General features: G+C 49.1%; 1 protein-coding gene across 1 annotated transcript; it reads left to right on the top strand.

Moving 5' to 3' along the window:
- The first annotated feature begins 6,762 nt into the window (after positions 1-6,762).
- On the top strand, positions 6,763-25,972 carry EFHD2 (EF-hand domain family member D2). The gene is made up of 4 exons (XM_005293003.4): positions 6,763-7,153; positions 20,427-20,574; positions 23,121-23,255; positions 23,898-25,972. The coding sequence occupies exons 1-4, from the start codon at positions 6,861-6,863 to the stop codon at positions 24,030-24,032; spliced, it is 711 nt and encodes a 236-aa protein (XP_005293060.1). The 5' UTR covers positions 6,763-6,860; the 3' UTR covers positions 24,033-25,972.

Here is a 25,972-nt window from a genome sequence, read left to right on the forward strand (position 1 = left end):
TTGATCTAAGTTACACAACTTCAGCCACGTGAATAACTTAGCTCAAGTCGACGTTCTTAGATCGACTTACCGTGGTGTCTTCACCACGGTGAGTCTGCTGCTGCTGCTCCCCCATCGACTCCACCTGCACTTCTCACGGTGGTGGAGTACAGGAGTCGACGGAAGAGTGCTCAGGGGTCAATTTATCGCATCTAGATTAGACGCGATAAATCGACCCCCGCTGGATCAGTCGCTGCCCGCAGATCCGAAGGGTAGTGAAGACATACCCTATGAAACTTAACCTTTTCTTTGTTAAGGTGTGACTTGATTATAGTCTGTAAGTACACCTCTACCCCGATATAATGCGACCCAATATAACACGAATTCGGATATAATGCGGTAAAGCAGTGCTTCGAGGGGGCGGGGCTGGGCACTCCGGTGGATCAAAGCAAGTTCGAAATAACATGGTTTCACCTATAACACGATAAGATTTTTTGGCTCCCGAGGACAGCGTTATATCGAGGTAGAGGTGTATCTACATGGGGAACAAATATTTAATAATGGGATCTTCACTTCTAGCAGAGCAAGGTATAACACAATCCAATGATTGGAAGTTGAAGCTAGACAAATTCAGACTGGAAGTACGGTGTACATTTTTGACAGGATAATTAACTGTTAGAACAATTTATCAAGGGTCATGGTGCATTCTCCATCATTGACAATATTGAAATCAAGACTGGATGTCTTTCTAAAAGAGCTGCTCTAGGAATTATTTTGGGGAAGTTCTCTGGAGTGTGTTATACAGGAGGTCAGACTAGATGACAACAATGGTCCCTCTGGCTTTGGAATCTATGGAACAAGTTCTCCTTTATAGCTTAGACATATTTGTTTGCTCTGCTTATTTCTTCACTGCTGCTGTATACTTCATAGAACAGCTTCTGAAAAGTTGCTCCACTAATTCCATTATAAATGTTCTTTAGTCATTGCATCTCTAGTACTGTGAACTGGTACTTTAATTAAATATCATTTTCACGCCCTATAGCCTGATGGGGTTTTTGTGTTAGTTTTTTTCTTACTGCCAGGCCATTGAAAAGGACACAAAACAACCACGCTTTTAACTGCTGCTCGCAGTTCTCTCCCACTCATTCAGTCAGGCCTCGTGTTGAAACCAGGAGGTTTTGACAAGAGACTGGCATTCAAAAATATCTGTTTCAAGTCAGCCAGCTACCATCCAAGGGCTTGATAGTCTCAAAATAGCTGGTGACAAGCATAAATCAGCTTTATCAAAACTATTTCTATTGCCAGAAAACTTAAGACCTGAACCAAAGAAGAATAATTTCAAGCAAACAGAATAAGAATCTTTATCTTGTTGAACACGCAAAGCAATCATTAAGGGTTGCATATTCAGCTGCTCTGTAGCCCTGCCTGGGTTTGCAGGCACTGAGCTCTAGCTACCTGATTGCAGCTGCTCAAGTAGTCTGCTTTGCATCAGCAATCAAATTGTGGGTGCATATTATGCCACGCCTTGGAAAATTTACCCCTGAATATATTAGACCTCTTGACCAAAATGGCCTGTTATGGGTCATATCATTTGTGGGAGGAAGCCTATTGGTGCTTGTTTTTTTAAAGTGTAATTCAGGTTGAATGGAATTCAAGTGAAGTTCGCAGCCATTTTAAAAGTGTGTCAAGACTCTGGAGACCACACATAGATACCCCTCTGTTGCTGAGATGTCATCTCAGCAATTTCCTCCATCTTTTGTCGTGATATTCAGATTGTAAGATCTTTGGATCAGGTGCTGTCTATTTCTGCGCATTTGCCCAGTGGCTAGCTTGTTTGGGGCCTTTCTTTTTAAAATAAATACTCCAAAACCATAAATCACAGAAATGTGGGGCTGGAAGAGACCTAGAGAAGTCATCGAGTCTAGCCCCCTGTGCTGAGGCAGGACCAAATAAACACAGAACATCCCTGACAGAGGTTTCTCCAACCTGTACTTAAAAATCTCCAGTGATGGAGATGGGGATTCCACATCCTCCCTTGAAAGCCTATTCCAGAGCTTAGCTACCCCTGTAATTAGAAAGTTTTCCCCATATCTCCCTGGCTGCAGATGGAGCTCATTACTTCTTGTCCTGCCTTCAGTGAACGTGGACAACAGATGATCACCATGCTCAGCATGATAGCCCCTTAGCATATTTAAAGCCTGTTACCAGGTCCGACCTCAGTCTTCAAGACTAAACATGCCCAGTTTTTTAACCTTTCCTCACAGGCTGGGTTTTCTAAACCTTTTATCATTTTTGTTGCTCTTCTCTGGATGCCCTTCAGTTTATCCACCTCTTTCCTAAAGTGTGGCGCCCAGAACTGGACACAGGGCTGTAGCTGAAGCCTCAGCAGTGCTGGGTAGAGCAGGACAATTAACTGCCGGGTCTTATATATGACACTTCTGTTAGTACACCCCGGAAAGATATTTGCCTTTTTCACAACTGCATCACAGTGCTGACTCATATTCAGTTTGTGATCCCATATAACTCCCAGATTCTCTTCAGCAGTACTACCACCTAGCCAGTTATTCCCCATTTTGTAGTTGTGCATTGATTTTATCTTCCTAACGTGTAGCACTTTGCACTTGTCTTTATTGAATTTCATCTTGTTGATGTCAGACCAATTCTCCAATTTCTCAAGGTCATTTTGAATTCTAATCCTGTCCTCCAAAGTGCTAGCCTCCCCTTCCACCTCGGTGTCATCTGTAAATTTTATAACATACTGTCCACTCCATTATTCAAGTCATTCATGAAAACGTTGACTAGTACCAGACCCCTCCAGGACCCCCCAATTTGACAGTGAACCATTGATAACGGCTCTTTGAGTATGGTCTTTCAACCAGTGTTGTACCCACCTTATAGTAAGTTCCTGTAGATCACATTTCCGTAGTTTGCTTACGAGACGATAACGTGGGCTGTATCAAAAGCCTTACTAAAATTAAGATATATCATGTCTACAGCTTCACCCTCCATCTACTAGACCAGGAATGTTATCAAAGAAAGAAATGAGGCTGGTTTGGCATGATTTGTTCTTGACAAATCCATGCTGGCTATTTGGTATAACCCTATTCTCGAGGTGCGTACACATGGATTCTTTAATAATTTGTTTCAGTATCTTTCCAGGTATCAACTAGACTGACTAGTCTACAATTTGCCGAGTCCCCTTTATTCCCCTTTTTAAAGATGGGAACTGTGTTTGCTCTTCTCCAGTTCTCTGGGACCTCACCCATCCTCCGTGGGTTCTCAAAGATAATCGCTAATGGTTCCGAGATTGCTTCGGCTAGTTCCTAAAGTACCCTACAATGAATTTCGTCAGGCTCGGCTGAATTGACTATATCTGACTTATCTAAATATTCTTTAACTCATTCTTTCTCTTTTTTGACTTGCATGCCTTCACCCTTGTTGTTAATATTAATTGTATTAAGCATCTGGTCACAATTAACCTTTTTAGTGGAGATGGAAGCAAAATAAGCATTAAACAACTGGGCCTTCCTAATGTCATCCATTATTAGCTCTCCTTCCCCACTAAGTAGAGGACCTACATTGTCCTTTGTCTTTCTCGTGTTACTAAAGTATGTAAATAACCTCTTATTGCCTTCTCTGTCCCTTGCTAGGTGTAATTCATGTTGTGCCTTAATCTTAGTCTTTCTAATTTTGTCCCCACTCTTCTTTTGTACCTATCCCTAGCAATTTGTCCAAGTTTGCACTTTTTGTAGGGTTCTTTTTTGATTTGCGGGTCATTAAAAAGTTCCTGATGGCACTATATTGGCCTCTTACTGTTTTTCCTATCTTTCCTTCACATGGAGATAGTTTGCTGTTTTGTGTTTAATATTAATTTAATATAAGGATATAAATATATCCTTAAATAGTGTTTCTACCAGCAATTTTCTAACTTGTCAGTTAATGCTGGCATTGACTTCGCTCACATATAGCGGTGCTTCTGTACATATAAATATACGCACATATTTATTTCTTGACAATAATAAAAAAGGAGGCTTGGCTTCTTTTTCGTATGTGAGCCAGCTCTTCCTGGGTAACCCTGCTATGCTGGTGCCAAGTTCGGCACATCACAGTCACTTTCACGGCAACAGACCAGTGTCACAAACACAGGATTATGACTTGGCTGCAGGGGATTCCAGCAGAAGGAGAAGCTTGGCAGGAGAGAAGAAAGGTCAGCTCAACACCCTAGGGGAGGGAGAGCCCCACTTAGCGGTTGTATTTTTTTTAATAAAATACCTATCTCCCCGTCTAATTCATTTCAGTGAAGTGAAATGGACTTCCCCAATAGAGGTTTCCTTTAATGGTGTTGATTAATGAACATTTAATATGCAAAGTAAATTGATTTGGGATCTGAATACTAAACTGCAGCAATAATAATGCTTAGCTCTTACAAAAGCTACTGTCTTGTACAATTCCTTCTAAGGTCCTACCACGCATGCTCTTCTTTTTGTAGCATTCTGTGATGTTACCTTGTCTGTAATTGTTGTAAGATGTTCAGCTATCGTAGCAATGCTTGGTATTAAAAAGAACCCAACCTATTAATCTCTTTCAAATGCTAGCAGATATTAAAGTTTGACATCTCTACACACACCAGCTAATCCATTGTCCCTCCCTGCCTACAACAGCCTCATAATCTCCCAGGGCAGATATACCATTATTACACACAAGATGGTCACAAACACCGCAAAAGAGTAATTAGCTTGCAAATCTGTGGTGTCTTCCATTCAAGGATCTCAAAACACGAATTAAGGGGGAGAGAGAGAGAGACACACACACTCTCACTCTGTCCCTGTTTAACAAGCAAAGGCCAGGCACAGAGACTTTAAGGGCCAGGGCCCAGATTCACAAACGTAATCAATGGAAGTTAGGAGCCTAAACGACCTTTAAAAATCTGGTCTTAAGTGACTTGCCCAAGATCCCATAGGAAGTATGTAGCAGAGATAAAAATATAAGCGGGAGTCCAGGCTCTTGGTTCTAGCTAATCACTTGACCCATGGTTCCCAAACAGCAGCCATCCATCAGACCCTCAATGGACTGCAGGAAGCAGGCTGGTCTAGTGGTGCTGAGTGTTCTCCTTGTTTCCATCCTTGTTACTTCGCCATGTCAGCCATTGCAGTATTTGCCAGCGGTGCTGGCAGTGGGAGGAAAAGTGGTCCACGCCAGCACCAATGGGAGGGAAGGGGTGTGTTGGCCAGTATCTCCTTAAGCGGTGGGCCACTTTATGAGACAGTTTAAGAACTCCTGGACTAGAGCGTGGGAGCGTAGAAGACTAGGACACCAAGGACTGCTTCCCCTAGGAAATGATACAGCTGTGGGTGCAGGGCATAGGAAGGGGTTGAGAGAATTGCGTTGGTTGCTAAAGTTTGCTCCAGAAGGAAACTTCCTCTCTTTAAAAGGTGGCGCTTGGACTAGGGGAGTGTCAGGAAGAGAGGCAGCCTTTTAGCCTCCCCTGTTTGTGTGTCCTGCGACAGCCCCTGTACTGGGCACCAGCCTGAGTCTGTCTCTCCTGGATTGGGCAGCAACCTGACGCGTCTGTCTGTCCTGTGCCACAGCCCGTATCCTGTCCAGCCTGACCCTCCTGTCTGTCCTGCACTGTGCACCAACCTCGCCTGTCTGTTCTGTGCTCCAGCCATGTCCTGTCCAGCCCGATCCTCCTGTCGGTCTGACCTGCGCTTGACCCTCTGTCCTGTCTGTCGGTCTGTCCTGCACTGTGCACCAACCTGATGGATCTGTCTGTCCCGTGTCCTGTCCAGCCAGACCTGCCTGTTGCTCTTTCCTGTGCCCCAGCCATGTCCTGTCCAACCTGATGCCCCTTGTCTCTGTCCTGCACTGTGCACCAACCTCACCTGTCTGTCCTGTGCCCCGTCCTGTCCAGCCAGAATCTCCTGTCTGTCTGTCCTGCACTGTGCACCGACCTGCCCCGTCTGTCTGTCCTGTGCCCCAGCCCCCGTCCTGTCCAGACAGAATCTCCTGTCTGTCCTGCACTGTGCACCGACCTGCCCTGTCTGTCTGTCCTGTGCCCCAGCCCCTGTCCTGTCCAGCCAGATTCTCCTGTCTGTCTGTCCTGCACTGTGCACCAATCTCACCTGTCTGTCCTGTGCCCTGTCCTGTCCAGCCAGAATCTCCTGTCTGTCTGTCCTGCACTGTGCACCGACCTGCCCCGTCTGTCTGTCCTGTGCCCCAGCCCCTGTCCTGCCCAGCCTGCCCCTCCTGTCTGTCTGTCCTGCACTGTGCACCGACCTGCCCCGTCTGTTTGTCCTGTGCCCTGTCCTGTCCAGCCAGATTCTCCTGTCTGTCTGTCCTGCACTGTGCACCGACCTGCCCCGTCTGTCTGTCCTGTGCCCCAGCCCCTGTCCTGCCCAGCCTGCCCCTCCTGTCTGTCTGTCCTGCACTGTGCACCGACCTCACCTGTCTGTCCTGTGCCCTGTCCTGTCCAGCCAGAATCTCCTGTCTGTCTGTCCTGCACTGTGCACCGACCTGCCCCGTCTGTCTGTCCTGTGCCCCAGCCCCTGTCCTGCCCAGCCTGCCCCTCCTGTCTGTCTGTCCTGCACTGTGCACCAACCTGCCCCGTCTGTCTGTCCTGTGCCCCAGCCCCTGTCCTGCCCAGCCTGCCCCTCCCGTCTGTCTGTCCTGCACTGTGCACCGACCTGCCCGTCTGCCTGCCCTGTACCGCCCCGGAGTCCCGCCCCCCCGGGGTGCGGTGTGGGTCGGTCCCGCCGTCGGGCCCCGCTGTCAGTCAGTGGCGGGCGCGGGGGGGCGGGGCCGGCTAATCAGCTGGGCCAGCCGCCGCCGCCGCTGCAGAGTCTCGGCCGCACCAGGCGCCGCGCCCAGGGCTCGCCGGGACCATGGCCACGGACGAGCTGGCCAGCAAGCTGGGCCGCCGGCTGCAGATCGAGGAGGAGGGCGGCGGGCCCGAGGGGCAGAACGGGGAGGCGGCGGAGCCCGAGCCCGACGGCCCGGAGCCCCTGGGCGGCGGCGCGGATGGCGAGCTGAGCGCCAAGCTGCAGCGGCGCACGGAGCTCAACCAGGGCGGCGGGGAGCTCTCGCCGGGCGGCGGCCGCAAGGTCTTTAACCCCTACACCGAGTTCCGCGAGTTCTCCCGCCGGCAGATCCGCGACATGGAGCGTCTCTTCCGGCAGTGAGTGCCCGGGCCGGGGGCGGCCGGGGCGGGGGGCACGGGGCGGGCAGGGGGTGGCCGGGGGCACGGGGCGGGCAGGGGGCGCCGTGGGGCACGGAGGGGACACGGGGCGGGCAAGGGGCGCCCGGGGCGCATGTGGGTTGGGGGCCATGTAAGGTGGTGCAATGAGTGCCAGGGGAGAGGAGGACCGAGGAATTGAGCAGCTCCCCCGGCAGCCGGGTCTGGGGACCGGGAATGTGACCCCTCTAAAGCCCGGGGGAGGGGGGGACCTTCGGTGCCGGGGGAGAAGGGGATCCCCCCAACCACACACGACAGGGCATGGATGGAGCCACTTGCAAACACCGAGTACTGGGTGGAGATCCTCCTTCCTCTGAGGAGAGACACTTGTTTTCCTGGTGGGTCAAACTCTGGTTGGGGGAAATCCAGCCCCCTTTCTTCCCCTCCTGGGGAGCAAGTCCACCCGCTTACCCATCCTCATCGCCTGCCCCAGGTGAAGAACAAACTCTGTCTTGGGGGAGAATTTCCCCGGGACACTAATCTGCCCCGTGGGGCATTACTGACCTATGCACAAGTGGGGTGGGGGGTGGTTCTGCTTGCTTCTGGCAGGCTTTGAGATCACAGCCATGTGACACTGGGGGGAGTAGGAATGGTTACATTAGGAGCATGAGGATTTCCCCCTTTCCTCCCCCAAAAGACTGCTAGACCTAGCTGCATTAGAGAGGCTGGGCTTTTGATTTAAAGCAGGGTGTGCAACGTGCCTGTGGATAGAAGAGGGAAAAGATATCTGCACAAACTCCCCTCTCCTCTTAAGTGAGTCTGGCAAAGGTGTGAAGCCTCCAGATGTCTGCAGAAGAAGTTGACCCTGCACAAGAAGGGCTAGTGGTGTGAGGGTGATTAGCATTTCTGCTGCATGCTGTGATAATACCCAGTGCTGCTTTTGTAATAGTTAAAGCTTAGGAGATCTTGTTCCTTTTTTTGTGGTGTGCGTGTGTGTAAGTTCTGCTTCCAGAATTGGAGATGACTTGCTCTCGTTTTGGATTTAACAAGAAAATCCTTCTATCTCTTCCCAACAAACCAGGCCGTGCCTGTGGCGTTATGCTTTGCAGACATTGCTCATTTTAGTAGAGTTAGAGTATAAGAGGCAACTTTTAGAAAAACCTGACATGGCAATAAATTTCACACATCAGAGCAACACTTCCTGCTCTATTAATTTCTGCTGTATTCCTCTTTTCGGTTGGTCTCCATTCAGTCCCTCCTGAGGCTCGTGCTCTGACAATTACTGTACTAGCATGCTTCAAATAAGTTATCACTAGTCACTAACGGCGACTATCAGAGAATAAACCTTAGAGTTGTAGAAATTTCTCATGGAAACTGAAAAGAAAAATAACTTTTGATCTTCTGGAAGCATAAGAATTCTGCAGACTATGGGTTAAGTTACAAGCTGCAACATTAATAAGTAAAATAGACTGGATCTCCTCTGTAAAAACCGGTTTATATATAACTTGATGTTCAAACATTACCTTCTCAGGTTACAGAGGAGTAGCCGTGTTAGTCTGTATCAGCAAAAAGAACCAGGAGTTCTTGTGGCACCTTAGAAACTAACAAATTTATTTGAGCATAAGCTTTCGTGGGCTAAAACCCACTTCATCGGATGCCCACGAAAGCTTATGCTCAAATAAATTTGTTAGTTTCTAAGACGCCACAAGTCCTCCTCATTCTTATTACCTTCTCAGTGTAACAAGTTAAAATTCCAGGAATACAGATCACATTAATGGGCTGTGTAGTCTGGTATCCTGCCTCTGGCATTGGCCAGCACCAAATGCTTCAAATCAAAGGGGAAAAATCCCATAATGCGCCTGGTCAATTGTGTAATGCTTCCAGGGCCCAATCTTGCACCACTGCTGGGAGTTTTACTATTGGCTTCGATAGGTAGGAACAGGGTGGAAAGGATGCTGCTCTGTGTATGTTACTGCCATCAATATAAGGGCCTGTCATTGCTCTTTAAATCCTGACCTTTCCTGCTCAACTATTTTAAATTAGCATCCCGCTGAGACATGACATATGTTGTTAGCCATTTATTTAAACAGTGTTTAGCTAAACCAGTCTAGGAACAAATATTTAGAGAGTTTGTGTGTGTTAACTAGAAAGGCTGCACTAAAAAACCATAAGGCTGTTCAGGCCATTGGTCCATAAGCTCTTAATTGGGCTCCACACAGGAGTAAGTAGGTGAATTTTAATGGCCTGTGACACACAGAAGGTCAGAGGAGATGATCTAATGGTCCCTTCTGGCTTTAAACTCTGACACTGATTTAAAATAAATGCAGTGATGGAACAAAGGGAGATGTTATTGGGGGGAAAAAACACATTTCCTCATCTGTTACAAAATCTGAAATTATACTGGAAACGCTTTGTTTGACTAAGTACCTTTTTTCGATGATGGGCTTTGTTTTAATATTTTTCTTCTTGGACATTAAAAATGGACTAGTTATGCTTTTGTTTACAGTAAGTTCCTAGTCAATTCTACTTCCAGATACTTTGCACTGTGATAGTTCTGCTGCAGGGTTTTGGAATGTTTGTTTGGGGTTTGTTAATCTTTCTCTGCTGAAACTTACATTTTTCCTGGCTACAGAGATCTTAATTTTGGACCAGTTCTGACCTGTGTTTGTTCTTTTAAAATTGGAGTACCACCCACTGCTCAGGGATAGGCATTGTATGTTGCAGTCTAAAACCAGGAAATGCTGCATTGTTGGCCAAAAGCGGTGTCTGGCCATATTCTGGCCCAGCTGTAACGCCTACTTCTGATTACAGAACTACGGAGTGAGCAGTTTCTACACACTCGACTCATTTGTTCTAATGTGACTTAGTTGAACACGCTTCCGAGCATTTTGCTGCGGCATGAGGAATGAGAGTCTGTGTGGGAGCTGTAAGGCTAGATTGCAGAGTAAAGCAAAGCAAATTGCATTCTTATGTATCAGGCCAGTGCAGCTGGCATAACTTGGAGAACTAGCAAAATCTAGAGAATTCCAAATCCCAAAACCACTGGCAAATCCAGGGAGCCAGAATACAAATTCAAGTGACTTTCTGGATTTGCCTGTATTGTCTGTATATTGATGAAAACTAGAGCAGTGGCAATCCCTGTCAAAGTCTTGTGTTAGTTTCTCTGTGTCTGACTTGTTTGCTGAAGATTTTCTCACGGACATAGATGAATTTGCTGTTCCTCTTTTGCCACAGATGCCTTTTTCAGTGACAAGACTGCCCCCGTTCTGATTGTGATAGATATTGGGTAGATAAACTATGAGGGTCTGTGGGAAGTTTTTCTCCATTGAGGCCTGAGATGTATACTCACCCCAGGATCCTAGTGGAATCAAAGAGTCAGAGTTCAAGATCAGAAGGGACAATCGTCTTCCCTCCAGTATATTACAGGCCACTGACACCACCCAGCACCCTCCCACTAAACCCAACAACCAAAACTAAACCAAAGTACCAGAGCCCACGGGAGACTAAACTGTTATATGTCACAGTTAGAGAACAGGAGGAAGCGAGGTGCCCCACTGCCTAACGCCACCGCAGTGTTAGGGAAGTGATTAATCATAGCACGAGGCATTCAGTTTCTAAATGTGTGTTTGTATTAAGGTTTCTAGAGCTCACTTTTCATTATCATTGGGACAGTTCATGTGAGTAAAGGTTACCGGTCTGGGTCCTGAGATCTCCTAGCATTGCCCATGCATTTTGTAATTAGCTGCTTTGTAATCTACTATGTGTGATCTCCCTTGTTCTTCATTTTTAAAACCTTCTGAATGGACTGTTTCTCATTCTCTCTCTCTCCCTCCTCCTGCTTCCCTTTCAGGGTATTAACCCGAGATGTGATTCAGAGCTGGTCAAGGGAAAGTGTCTCGTTGACTTCCTTGGTCTTTGGATCAAGCCCTCAGACAGTGGCTTAGATGTTGCATTGAATTCAGCAAATTGCTACTTGCTCAGAACCAAATGAGATTTTAATCTCTTGTAGTGTAGCTGTGCCGGCCTGTGTCAGAGCTTGCAAAGCTCAGTTGTGTGGTTGTGTGTGTGTGTAACAGAACCTAGATCAGTGTTTCTCAAACTGGGGCCACCGCTTGTTCAGGGAAAGCCCCGATGGGCCGGGCCGGTTTGTTTACCTGCCCCGTCCGCAGGTCCGGCCAATCGCGGCTCCCACTGGCCGAGGTTCGCTGCTCCAGGCCAATGGGAGCTGCTGGAAGCGGCGCGGGCTGAGGAACGTACTGGCCGCTGCTTCCAGCAGCTCCCATTGGCCTGGAGCAGCGAACCGCAGCCAGTGGGAGCTACGATCGGCCAGACTTGCAGACGGGGCTGGTAAACAAACCGTCCCGGCCTGCCAGGGGCTTTCCCTACACAAGCAGCGGCCCCAGTTTGAGAAACACTGACCTAGAGGACCCTGACTTTAACCGCCCTCCCCACTTCCTAAGTCAGTTTAAGGCATTTTTGTAGATGTCCAGAAGGGAAAGTAACAATTAAAACACCTTGTAAAATGAAAAGGTTGCAGAAGTAATGCTCTGCCCATGAATATCCCTCTGTTAAGTTCTGCTTCTCCCCTAACCTTTTAAAGAACAAAAGGGTTAGCCTTAAATTATTTCTCCTTCCTAGTCACCAGAACCACATAGGTAAAGATTAAAGTCAGTCCACCTCCAAAGCTGTGTTCGCTTGTTCCTGCTTTAGAGGTTTTACTTCTCTTCCTTCAGTGCTGTTTTTTTCTAGTTCTGCTTTTCTCCTCCGTTACGTGCTTGCAGGCTGTTCCTCTTCTACCCCCATTGGGGTGTATTTTTGGTTCTGCATTTATTAGCTGCTGCTTAAAAGGCCACCTTGCTATCCACATACTTGCGCTTAGTTCAGTAAGTTGCAAATACCTTTAAACTTAATGTGAAATGAGCTCACTGCTTTCTGCAGTCTCTTGGGGGTGTGTGTTTCTCTCTGCTACAGCAATTAAGTATTTTTATAAGGAGACCATAGAACAAGAGGCTTCAGACACAGGAAATACAGTCATCTGCTTCTATAGTATAGGTCAGTTACACACTTAGTCATCTCTCTTCCCTGAACTAGCTGTGGCAGAGATCTAACCAGTACTTGTTTGCCTACAGTATAATATATAATGTCAGACAAAATACTGCTAGATGTGGCTGAATTCTGCGCTGTGCTCTCTTCCTGAAAGGAGTTGGCAGATTGGGGGATACTTCTTCCTCAGAGAGAGAAACTGTCCATCCCCTCCTATCCAGCACCTCTGATTGCAGCCCCGTTACTTCCAAGAGTCTAGAATCTTGGAATCGGCCAGATTCCATCTACACAGGCTTTACGTCCCGACTTCTAAAAATCCTGCGTGGTTGGTGCCAGCAGAGAGAACGCAGTGCGACTGGGGTTAAACCAAGGCAAAGACAATGCTGTCTCTAACTAGGAGCCTGATTCTAACCTAGTTCGGCCTTGTCCTCTTTGCCTGGCCAAATCCTTATTAGATCTGTTGGCGCCAAACTGGTAAACATAGCTGTTTTAAATTATGAAGGGTTCCTGGGACGGTCCTGTTTAATGAGGCAAAGAACTGGGGAAAAAGAGCTCGCTAGCAAAGAATTTGAAGGGGCCGTTGACTGACCCTTCTGACACAGAAATGCTCTAATGATGCTTCTTTTGAGGTTGCTAATAATGGGGTCATTTACCACTTAGCCAGCGATTAGGAGCACAATTAAAGCCTGTCTCCAGGAGAGGTAATCCCCCTTTCCAAGTTAGGAAGCAGTGGGAATTTGCAACACTGCAATAATTCATCCACAGGGTGTATTTAATGTTACCCAGACAGAGGCTCTGTTGAAATGCTGCATTGAATTGACCCCACTGATTTGGCGAAGAGGAGGAACTGAGGGCGGCGGGATTTTCAGCCAGAGAGCGGCTACCAGCCCTGGCTCGCAAAGCGTGAGTCGGGCTAGCGAGAGGGGAGATTTCCTCTATAGCCCAGGCTAACACACTGAAGTTAAAATGGATCCCTAGAACAACTTAAGGAAGGGGGAAATAGAGGCATGTACTTAATTCAGGGTGGGATCTTCGAGGCAGGTGCTGAATTGGAGCTGTATTTGTTGCTGTTTGGTGAGAATCCAGTCCAGAGAGAAGCTGTTTTGTTTTGTTTTTCCTCCCAGGCTGGCTTTGTCATCCACTGCATGTTCAACCCAATGTATCCAGGCTTCCATGAGAACTTCCTTTCTTCTACTCTAGTAGGAGGGTCCCCAGAGCATGTGGCGTGAGAGGTCAGAGAACTAGGGTGACCAGACTGCAAGTGTGAAAAATCGGGATGGGGTGGGAGGTGATAGGCGCCTACATAAGAAAAAGACCCCAAAATCGGGACTGTCCCTATAAAATCGGGACATCCGGTCACCCTACCGGAGAGAACCATTGCTGCTACCAAAGCAAATTGCACCCCTGAGTCACAGGCTGGATCAGTTATCGGCTCTGCACTGTGAGAAGCCTCTGCTCCCCGCGCGTGACAGCTTCAGAGCTGCTAGGCACGCCTTACGCGGCCCCAGATCTGGCTCCTCTAGCTGCGATTACAGCGGCTGCTTGTTGCAGAGCCTAAACACAACTTCTCCCCCCCTCCCCCAGAGGGAAGAGAGTCTTGCTTGCGGTAACTAACAAGGTGGGACCAATCTGTGGTCTTTCCTGGTGGAAGAAAGGAAATGATCAGGTGGGCATGGGCATGTTTTCCGGATCGCCGGTGGGTGGCGAAGTGCCGGATTCCTGCAGCTGGATAGCGCCGAGAAGTCCCTCTACCACTGAGCTCTGAGGGCAGAGGGGGTGCTGACTGGCCCACATCTAAGAGCCCAATTTTCCTGCTGGGTGCTAAACACTAGGATCAGAATCAGCAGCTGAGGTGGCCCCAGGGCACTGCCCTCCAGCTGATCCTCTCTGGAGCTACTGTGGCAGGGAGGGGAGGGCGAGGCTGACCCCTCCCTGCGAGGCGAGCCTGGCCTGGCCCTTTTAGGCATTCTTGGAGGAGCGAAGCCAAGGGATACATGTCTGTCTGGGAATCTCTTCGCTGTGCCCACCCTCTCCAACGCACGAGTCACTGCAGCAGCTCGAGGATCCCAGCCATGTGGATCACTAATTCTCTAGGGGCTGCGTCAAGGAATTCTGAACAGAGGAATCAAATGGTCCTGCAAAGGAGAAACCGGACCCTCTGCTGCCACCTCTGGAGTCAGCACAACTGGCGAGTTCCTTGGGGGTGGGGACCTATCCCCGGGTCTGTGTTTCACGGGTCTGATTTCACAGCCAGAGAGGCTGGAGACACACCACGGGGATCTTTGGGCCTTCCCGTGCAGGGGCGAGAGTGTTCCACGCACAAGGGGTGAAGTCGTGAGTTACGCTAAGTTGTCCGTAATGAATAGAGCAGAGAGACGGCTGTCGGGCAGCCCCACACGCTCCTCTCTTCTGCTCAGTGGGGGGAGCGTTGTCCTCTGGCAGTGGAGGGCACAAGTTGGGGCTGGATGCATGTTCTGCAGGCAAGATACTTGATGGGAGGCAGTCTGGAATGTTGGCCCACCGCCCGTTACTCACCGTGCTAGCTCCCGATAAAGGTGTAAAATGACTAAGTCTTCGTTTGTGCTGCAAGGTAGCTCTCCACTTCGGCTAGCAGCGTGGGCGTCGGGTATCGCGAACTGCCCCCCGCTGGCAGCCGGGACTCAAAAGCAGATCTCTGCTCACACAGGATCAGACAAGGCACAGCTGAGACTTTCCATCCCCAAATTCCTAAGCACAACTATGAGAATTGCCTGGAGCGTTTTCAGATCTCGCTTTCAGGACCGGAAATTACCCTGATCCAAGGCCTTTGCTCTGTTAATCCCTGGGCCAGTGCCAGAAAGGCTCTGCTCGTCTGAGGGGCCAGGCAGAGATTTAAGGGACGCTTCCTGACGCGCTGTGTCTAACGGAGAGCGTTGGGTATCGCCGGGAAGCAGCGAGCTCCATCTTTCCAATGCTGTACAAGGCTTGTTTCCAACCCTGGCAAACTGGAAGATTAAACTCTTCCCCGCCTCCCCCATCTGATATGTTTTTTGCGGCTCAGGAGTGGATTTACCATGAAATAAACCATGCGGTGACACGGGACCCCCAACAACAGAGGGGCATCCCAAAATGTAGGACAAATACCTGACAACCTGCCCCCGAGTCCCGGCTGGCGGCGCAGCAGGCCTCAGGCAGGCAGGCTGCCTGCATGCCGTGGTCGGTGGTACCATGCTGCTTTCGGAAGTGGCTGGCTGCTGGCAAGTTTCTGCGCCCCTGGTGCGGGGGAGGAGGAAGAGTCCGCTCCAAAGGCTGCCCCCGTTCCAGGCAATGCACGGAGACCCGCTGCTCCCCCTCCCCACAAGGGGCATGCAGAGACGTGCCAGCAGCAGGGCTAAGGCATCTCCCTGCCCACACTGCCTCCCTCCCTCCACGCTGCTTTGCTCCCGGAAGCAGCCAGCATGTCCCTGCAGCCCCTGAAAGGGTGTGTGTGTGGGGGGGTCCGTGCATTGCCCCTGCCCCAAGCGCCGACTCCGCAGCTCCCATTGGCCAGGAACTGCGGCCAATGGGAGCTGCGGGGGCGGCGCCTGTGGGAGGCGGTGCACGGAGACCCCCTAGCTCCCCCCACTTAGGAGTCGCTGACAGAGGGTGTGTATGTCGGTTGCTTTGGAAGCTGTGCCGTCTGAGGTAAGCGCTGCCCCCCTCCTGCACCCCTCCCACAGCCTGCACCCCACACCTAAACGTCCTCCTAGAGCCCTCACCCCCTCCCACACCCCAACCCCCTGCCCCAGCCCAGAGCCTGCCCCCAGCACCCAAACTTCCTCCCAGAGCCTGCCTCCTGCCCCCCAACCCCCTGCCCCAATCAAGGTACCTCACTTTATTGTCATTTACTTCCCATTACTTATAATACAGGAGGAGGATAAAGGAAAAAAAGAATGAAAAATGGTGGGGGAGATAAGAGACAATGTTATTTTTCTTGGCTGCGTCTCCAGGGGTGGGCCCCGAAAATGAAGCTGCACACAGGGCCCCACTAACTCTAAATCCGCCTGTTCCGGCTTCATTTTTGTAGACCAGACATTGACCTGCTGGTTCTACAAACCCAACCCTTTGTACTATCTTGAAGCAAGTGGGGCTGCTAGGTTCAGTACTTCCGAAATCGGGGCTACCCGCTTCAGATCATTGAATTACCAACTCTAATGGTGAGCCAGGAATTCCTGAGTTCTGAGCTCAGCTTTCTGACCACGGGCTTCTCCCCATCTATAAACCTGTAAGAATATCTTCCTGTCCCAGAAGGGTGTTGGGAGGATGTCTGCAAAGGGCTTTGAAGATGGAAAAATGCTAAGTAAGTGAGAGAACCGCTGAGGGGGAACTATCAAGCAGTGCTGGGAGACCTGTGCGAGGTGCCGCGATCGTCCAGATCAAACCTATAAATCGTCCTTCTGAACAATTCAGCTCAAGGAGATGGAGAAATTCCTGCCTGATGTTGCTGGGATCTACTCTGTCAGACACCAGGTGTTTAGTGAAATGTGCCTGGGATGTGTTAATGACTTACGAGGAGAGGCTGAGGGAACTGGGCTAGTTTAGTCTGCAGAAGAGAAGAGTGAGTGGGGATATGTTAACAGCCTTCAACTATGTGAAGGGGGGTTCCAAAGAGGATGGAGCTCGGCTGTTCTCAGTGGTGGCAGATGACAGAACAAGGAGTAATGGTCTCAAGTTGCAGTGGGGGAGGTCTAGGTTGGATATTAGGAAACACTATTTCACTAGGAGGGTGGTGAAGCACTGGAATGGGTTATCTAGGGAGGTGGTGGAATCTCCATCCTTAGAGGTTTTTAAGGCCCGGCTTGACAAAGCCCTGGCTGGGATGATTTAGTTGGGGTTGATCCTGCTTTGAGCAGGGGGTTGGACTAGATGACCTGCTGAGGTTGAAGGGGGATTATCAAGGCACAGGTCTCAAACCAATCTTCCATGCTTGGTAGCGGTGGCAAGATTTACCTGGAAAAGCTCCTCTCGTACTGCAACAAATTCTTTAGCTGAAGTGGTGCACGCTTCACTGGGGAGAAAAGCATCTGGAGTATTCATTTCAGAAATAACACAAAGTGTCATTCGAAAAGCGTCCACTCCCCCCCCCGCAGGGAGCCTTTTAGTGGGGCTGGTAATGCTTAGTGCAAGTGCATTCTAAGCCCCGAGAGCGGTGAGCAAATGGAGCGCTTGGATGTGTCCTGGAGGGCTCGAATACCATTGCAAACCAATCTCATTTAAGTCAAAAGTAAAACTAGATGCTATAAAAAGACACTCTCGGGTGCCTTTAGTGGTCTCACGCATGCCTCCGGTGGTTTTGAAACACACCCAAAGCCATCTTGAGTAAGCCACCAAAGCACGGCCCGTCTCATCTTAATGCTTGCTATAAACGTTCAGCACAACCATGTTCTGTGATGGGATTTATGGGGCATGTTCACCATGAACCTTGACTATTATTATAGTGGGATATCAGCGTCCTTATGGGGAAACCCTGGGCCAGGACACAGTGGATCATAAGCAACACTGGTACCAGTAATTGCAGCCACGGAGCTCTTGCAGCGTGAATTGGGGGGCTGCATCTGAAGATGATAAAACTTCATGTCTCTTTATGCACTCCTTAGTTACAAAGAATGCCTAGCCAGAGATGAAACTAAGAGAGGAGACTGAGCGTGTTTTGAGGTCCATTGGTACATGCCTGGTGATGAGATTCGATACTAGGTCCTTCCAGCCACATCCTGGCTATCTACGTTCTGGCTACTGTTTTTAAATACATGCTGATTCATTGACCTGGGAGACTTTAGAGGAACCAGATCTTCATCTAAAACCTCACAATATCATAAGCCTCTAGGGAGCTGTGTGGTTTCCACTGTTCATTTCTTTAACAGGAAGGTTTTATACACCTCACCAGGAAGATCATCTGCATGCTGAGGGGGTGAAGAGGCTTTCCTAGAATGTGCAGATTCTTAATTGCTTTTCCTCCCGTCCCGGTAGCTAATTTCATACCTGAATGTGCCGTCTCTTCTTCAGAGTGGGAAACAAAATTCCTGCTCCTGAGAGTACTCAACTTGGAGAGCAGCCGCCAAGCTCCATAAAGATGTGTCTGTAACAGGCTGAAGCCACCAGCTGGAGATCTGTAAGACATCTTTTACAGCTGGGCTCTGCATGTCTGATATTCCCAGTTCAGCTGCCAGGCCTGGAGGCTGGTGCCAATTCTCTCTCCCTCGCTTCCCCCAAGCCGTTTAAGAGCCATTGCTTGTTACAGAGCGTTCTGAGACTGCCACAGTGCTGCCATTCCATCTATTTAGCTAAATCTGTTCAGTTTAACAAAGAGAAGGTTAAAAAGGTGACTTGATAACAGGCTATAAATCTCTGCGTGGGGAACAAAGATTTAATAATGGGCTCTTAAATCAAGCAGAGAAAGGGTTAACCCGTAATCCCATGGCTGGACGTTGAAGCTAGACAAATTCACACCGGAAATAAGGTATACATTTTTGACAGTGAGGATAATTAACCAAGGCTCATGGTGGATTCTCAATCACTGACCATTTTAAAATCATGATGGGGTGTTTTTCTGAAAGCTCTGCTCTCGGAATGATCATGGAGCCGTTCTCTGCCCTGTGCTATATGGGAGGTCAGACTGGATGATCAGTGGTCCCTTCTGGCCTTGGAATCTCTGCTGAAGGAGGTGATGCACATTACCCGAACTTCTGCTCACTTTCTAGGGCTGCCCCAAGTCTTATCTTAGAGTGACTGCTGTAGTAAGTTCTGGTTTTGTTTATGCCCCCTGTACAATTTTTGGAACAATAAGTAGAAGAAATATTTTAATGGTGCAAAACCCCCCACAGCCAACCCTGTAATTTCCTCCTTTGTTTGCTTTGTCCTTGTCTGTTTGCAAGCCATTGCACTCTGTACAATCAGTAGCGCGGTATTGAAATGCATCCTGTTTTTGCTTCCTGCCTTGCCCCATTCGGGTTGGCATGTCCCCGTGCTCTTTCCGCACCCACACAGAGTCTGGTCTTTGTCCTTAGCATGGCGTTTTTTGTGGACATTGTGATAAGCTCCCGCTATTGCCTGGATCGGAGGCTGGAAAGCAAACAGACTCACCCACTAAGTAGAATGGAAGGGCTGAGCTGTACCTTAACTCTTATTTGTACTCAGTGACAACAGGCTGCATAGTGCACGGGGGTAGGCCATTAAGAGACAAGGGCAGATCTATGATTTTAAGCACTTATTTTATTCTGGGCTGCAAACTTCCTGCTGTGGTATTCGCCTGGTCGGCTTTTGTACAGTGGGGAAATTGTACCATTGGGCAGTAGATCCGCTTCCTAAGCAGGATCTAATGTCAATAACTGTAGCTGCTTTTACCGTGTGTGTGCTGTGTTCCTGGAGAGGGAACTGAAAGTTAGAGCTTCACGGTCCTGAGCAGGAAGGGGATTGCATTCACTGGGTGAGTCGTTCAATCCCAGGCCAGGGGCTCTAGGCAAAGGTCTTCGATTCACTCTCTGCCAGTTGGAATGAAGCTCTGCGGAGTTCTGTTTCTTTTTTGATTGAGAACTAGCCATTCAGGAGGGGCTGTAGTGAAGCATCAGAGGGTCAGTACTATCTCTGTGCATTACTTCTGCTGGTCTCCTATACGGAGGTAGATTTCACTCTTCATATGTTATATATGCCCCTCCTGCTTGGCATCGGGGGGAGAGGAAGCCATAATGTATGATCATGTCTCCCTCTAGTGTCTGCTGCCCACAGAGGATGACAGCTAAGACTTTAGATAAGCTAACATTTAATTAATTAATTTAATTTAATTAATGGAGATATCCCATCTCCTAGAACTGGAAGGGACCTTGAAAGGTCATCGAGTCCAGCCCCCTGCCTTCACTAGCAGGACCAAGTACTGATTTTGCCCCAGATCCCCAAGTGGCCCCCTCAAGGATTGAACTCACAACCCTGGTTTTAGTAGGCCAGTGCTCAAACCACTGAGCTATCCCTCCCCCCTTAGCTTTACTGGGAGAGGCCTGATCATTTGATACTGAAGTCCCTGAGTTCCACTGACTCCATGGTATTTGATGAATCCACGGTGTAGAGAGATGGTACAGATGGGCTTGCAAAGGCAGCACTGACGGGGAGTATAGGACAGGGCCTTCTAGAAGAATGCTGATAAGACAGAGGCAAATTCACAGGATCTGAAATAGCTACTTCTGAAGGGAAGCTGATCTCTGTAGTTATTGTTTCTGTCTCTTAGGTATGACGCGGGGAAAGATGGTTTCATTGACCTGATGGAATTGAAGCTAATGATGGAAAAACTAGGAGCATCACAAACGCACCTTGGGCTGAAAAATATGATCAAAGAAGTAGACGAAGATTTTGACGGCAAACTTAGCTTCCGGGAGGTAAGGTCTTCTCTAGTGAGCAGTATCAGGGCGAGTGCTCCAGGACAGTACACCCATCCTGGTTTGTGTGCCCGATCCATGGAAGCACCAGATCCTCTCCGGGGATACTGAGATTTTTAGATCTTTCTCTTCTCTGCCAGGGCAGGACAACTGCTCCTTCACTCGTTCCACGGTGATCTTTGCACCCTCGGTTACAGTGTATAGCTAATCACGCTGCATGTGCCTCCGAGCCCTCCACCACTGAATATCTGTGCTATGCACATTCAGCAAGACTGGCTTTTGCCCTAGTGTGACGGAGCAGGGAGCAGGGCAGATTTGACCTGGGAATGTTGCAGGGGGGTTGCAGTGGGGATGTGGGACTTCCCTTGAAGGGAGCTACCTGAGCTGTAACCTGAGCCAGGAACGGGGGTGGGGAGAATTAACACCTTCTGCCCGGGAGACTGAACAAAGGAGAGGAGCAGCGGGAGGGGCTGGGAGTTTAGTTTCGGTTGGGGCTGGGTGGTGCAACGCAGGGAACCCCAAGCTGGGGTCTAAGCTCCCTGAACCTCCCAGAGGGACCTAATTGAGAGGGGGGGTCTGGTCGTACCTACACGCTCTGCTTGAGACTGTGTTCCTGTCCTTGAATAAACCTTCTGCTTTACTGGCTGGCTGAGAGTCGCAGTGAATCTCGGGAAGAGGGGTGCAGGGCCCTAACTCCCCCACAATCCGCAACACCTAGAAAGTAGCTGGCTAAAAGCACTTCTGATGTGTCTAGGCTCCCGTAAAAGGATGTAGATATCATGGTGATGGGTGTGTTAGAAATGCTTGAGAGGGCTAGATCTGGGTCAGCTTGGAGTCAGGGTGGGGTGAGTCTGTTTCCAGATCCACCAGCCTGTTTCTCCTGACACAGCCCTAAGGGAATGGCCTCCCAGTCGAAGGCAGGAGAATTCAACACGTGCCCTGTATAAACGTCTATAGCAGCTGTGTCCTGGGGAGCCGCTTGTGCTTAAATGCCAGAGAAACTGCATTCAGGCGGTGTTACAGCTGGCAACTTCAACCTGGAGGCCACAACGCTGGGCTGTAATTGATATAATTTTAACCGTTTAACCGGTTAATTTTTTAACCGATATTTACATCCCTAATTCTGCTATTGCCTTGATGCTTCTGTGCCCTTCCTTTCCCCCCTCCACTTATGCCTTTGCCTATGTTGCCCATCTCACCTACAAAATCCTCCTTCCCCCTTTGCATCACACATCCTCGCTGTCCTCATTTCAGACCCCCTCTCGACACTGGCCTAGCATCCGGCTGGCACCGATCTCTGCTCTGGAGTTTGTCTAGGATAATATAAGAAACCGTTAAACCTGCTCTCCCCAGAATGTCTTCCCCTCTGGACGCCCCACCCAGGGGAGGATCGCTATGTCTGTTAGATTGTAAGCTCCTGGCCGGCATTAATCTATTCCTCCGCCTATGAAGCACTGTGCACTCTTGCCGGGCTATCTGAATAAGGGGTAAGTCTAACGGGCCAGTCGTGTTTAGGTTGCTGCATTCCTGCAGATCTCTCGGTCTCTCCAGCCTTGAGTCTCAGCCCCAGGGTAGGACACTCATGCGGACACGCAGCCCCTTGCATTTAAAAGCCGTCCTTCCTTGCGGGAGATTTCCAGGGAGTTACGCTGACTGCACGGAGACCCTGGCGCTCCCTCGGGATAGCATCGCTCTAAACATGCTTCCTGTGGGAGACGGGCTGCTTGCTGCCGTAAACAGCATCCGTGCCAAAGCACTCCGCTCTTGGGGCGTCTTAATGAAGCCTCTGCAGATCAGCTGAGATCCCCTTCCAAAAAGAGAAGTGAGGCGTGAGTGCATTACTTTGCCTGGCTGCTAATGGGATTACGTCTTCCTGGTTTACACACTGTCCAGGCACTTGCCGGGGCCTTCGTTCTCTGTGAGGGACATGGCTGCATGCAAGCCTGAGCGTCTGGCATTCATGCTGGCTTGCTCTATGCAGTTATCTTGGCACTTGCCCTTAAACTACTAATGAGCAGATGTGCAGCAGACATGTGATACAGCTCAGAATCATTCACAAGATGAATATTCATGGTGTTTGCTCCTACAGTCGCTAAATAAGATGGTAATGCTGCCCAATGACCTAATTTTCAGTGTCTAACCTGTCAGCTTCCTGTCTTTACTGGTTACACGGCAATCTCCTACCATGCGCTCTTGTGCTTGATACAACTGACCCTGAATGTTTTGTATCTGGCCAGGCCCAGTGGCCAAGACACTGGGCCAAGACTGAGGAGACCTGGCGTCTCCCAGCTCTGCCACTGCTGGCTTGTGACACCTTGGGAAAGTCACTTTCAGCTTTTCCTTCTCCTCTTCGGCGGTGGAGATTGTGTACGTTCTTCAGGGCAGAGACTGTCCTATGTGTCTGCACAGTGCCTAGCGCAGCGGGGCCCTGATCTTGGTCAGTAATAAATAACACGGGGCAGCAAGTCTTACTTCTCAAGATTATTCTCTTAGGCCCTCCAGCCTAGTTCCACTTACCACAATGTTGTGCCTCTTCCCTCTGACAGTTTCTCCTGATTTTCCGCAAAGCCGCGGCGGGCGAATTGCAGGAAGACAGCGGGCTTCACGCCTTAGCGCGGCTCTCGGAGATCGACGTCTCCACGGAGGGCGTGAAAGGGGCCAAAAGCTTCTTCGAGGCCAAAGTAAGGGGGAAAAAAATACAACTTGAAGTCATTTTAGCGCAGCTAGGAGGGGGATGGGGGAATACCTGATGGCGGGGAGGGAGAACATGAGGGCGTGTTCCATTATCACAAGGTAAAGCGTGGGTAGGTAACGTGTGTGTCAGGACTGGTAGATGGTTCTGACCATAGTGCCCAGTGTTCAGATGTCTTATATAACCAGTGTGTGTCACGCTACGGTTTACAGAAAGCCACTCTGGAGCCAGACGGCCCCTCCCCCCCCACCCCTGTTGCCGTGCATTTCCTATGTGAGCCAACGGCAGCTGCGTGCCCCCGAGGGTAGCACTTGGCTTGCAGCCTGTGGCATCTGCTCTTCCTTGCAAGGCTGCTGAATCATAACTGGGACAGCAGAGGTGCCGCGGCCCAGCACGTGCTGTTGGTTCGCACGTGATGAGGTTGGATTGTGACATGTAGCTGTGTAGTGCCCAAAGGGCCGGCTAGAAGCCTCGCTGTTAGGGCCTGATCCCCAACCCACTGAAATCAGTGGAAAGTTTCCCTTAGACTCCGCTGGGCTTTGGCTCACGCTCTTTGTGAGAGATCCTGCTGCCAAAGGCCTTGCGGGGTGGGCTCTTCTGACTCCCTTGCCAAATGCGATTGAACTTCCAGGTCCAAGCTATTAACGAGGCCAGCCGCTTCGAAGAGGAGATCAAAGCTGAGCAGGAGGAGAAGAAAAAGCAGGCGGAGGAGATGAAACAGAGGAAAGCCGCTTTTAAGGAACTACAGTCCGCCTTCAAGCAATGATCAGAGGGGGGGCGGGCGGGCAGCAGCCCTGGAAAGGACTTCCATGGTACGGAGTGCCAAGGAGGTGCTGAGCAAACCGCTGGCTGGGAAACGTCCGGAATGATTTGTGTAAGTGATGGTTGAATGGACCAATTTCTAAAGAACATTTTTGTCTGTGAATCCAGAGTTGTTGGGCCACCTTCAGGGACGGTTTTGTTTATCATCCTGTTTGCTTGCCCTGTAAATAGGGCATGTGAAGACTTGGTGAGCCGTTTCCTGTTGGTCTGTTAGCTGTTCTGTGATGATGTGCGTCTGCAGGTGTAACTCTGCTTTTAAAAAAAAAAAAACGAAAAAAACTTTTCCATGTGCTCTGAACTCCTGTGTGTTCTCTAGCTGTGAACCATTTTGTAAACCAAACCATATGATAAGCACTGTCGCTGTGCCCCCGGCACTGAATGTACTGGACTCTGGATTAGCATTTCCTGCTCGTGCAGAAGTGTCTCAGGCGGCTGTGAGTGTGCGTAGTCTTCTGGAAACATTCTCCACTTAATGCTTTAAATCAGTCCCTTTAAAGGCCCGTAGCTGAAACTGTTCCAAGAATCATCTGTGGGAAAGCCCACGTTAAGGCAGCATGGGTCAGTCAACTGAACGTGGGGTGAGGAGCTGGGGACGCGGAGTTCTAATCCTGGCACTGATTCACTGTGTGGCCTTGGATGTGTTGTTTAAAACATTTTGTGCCCATACAATGAGGACAAGGCCACCTCCCTTCACCGGGGGTGGGGATGAGAAGGTGGATTTTGAGCAGGGCCGGCCTGCCTCTCTGTGAGATGCTAAGCACCAGAGACTGGTCCTAAATGGTTACACAATTTTTTACAATCTGGACAGTTCCCTGAGCTGCCTTTGATGGCAGTGGGAGTTAAGGACTCACAGCACCTCCAGGAGTCGCTTGGCATATTGCTGACTTGAGACCCAAGCTCTGCCTCTCTCTGCATTCCCGCTTGATAAACGCTTAGTACCGAGGTGTTGAGGGAAAAACCACAGCCTAGTTCTGGAAAATGCAGCTAGCACTGGCATAATCCTGTGTATGTCACCTCAGTTGGTTTGTAGACACGGTTCCCTGTGCAGAAAGAGCCATGGTGGGAGAACGAACGCAGGGGATGTCTCAGTATCGGGCCTAAACATGTTGGTCACCTGCAAAAAAATGAGGGGAAAGCCACAGGCCTGCTGGGGAAACTTGCTGAATACAGCTACAGCTCTTTAACAACCAGTAAACATTCAGGCTGGAAAATCACCTCTCTGAAAAGTGCTTTTATATGTCTTTTGCATGCACTGTGATTTTTAAAAGAAAGGGACAAACTCTAATCACCGTTGTTCGGTCCTTTCAGGTTCTGTAACGAAACCATACACCTAACTAATGTCTCTAACTGCATTTATGACGAGGTCAACTGGAATACACAGAAACCTCCATTGCACTAAGTGGTGTTTGTAATGAAAACCAATAGAATTGTTTTATGCCTGCCTGTAAGCATGGAAAGCCCTAACTAACCCTTAACGTCGTCATTCAGGAAGTGAAGTGTGAGAACAGAAGACTTGACATTTAAGTGTTGATGTTTACTGCAAAAAATGTTTAAAAAATCCATGCCACTGGTATGCAAAATTCAGATTGTCATATTCATCATGCAAAATTAATTGCTTCATTGCTTTTAGACTAACCCGGTATTTTGGTAAAAGATTTTAAGAAGAAACCCATTGGTGGATTTAGAGGCTTTATTATTTTTCATATGGTTATCTGCTAAAAGATTATATTAGTTTCTTCCATTCTCGTACTGCTTTTCTTTAGCAAATGTTTATACAGATGAATTTAAAAGTTGTTGCTTTTTTTTTTTTCAAAAGCTACTTCCATTCAGTGGTACGATTATTTTTTTTAACTAAACTAAAATAAAAACTATATTTCTTATGCA

Source organism: Chrysemys picta, chromosome 21 (assembly GCF_011386835.1).
Source record: "Chrysemys picta bellii isolate R12L10 chromosome 21, ASM1138683v2, whole genome shotgun sequence".
NCBI classification, from domain to species: Eukaryota; Metazoa; Chordata; order Testudines; family Emydidae; genus Chrysemys; species Chrysemys picta.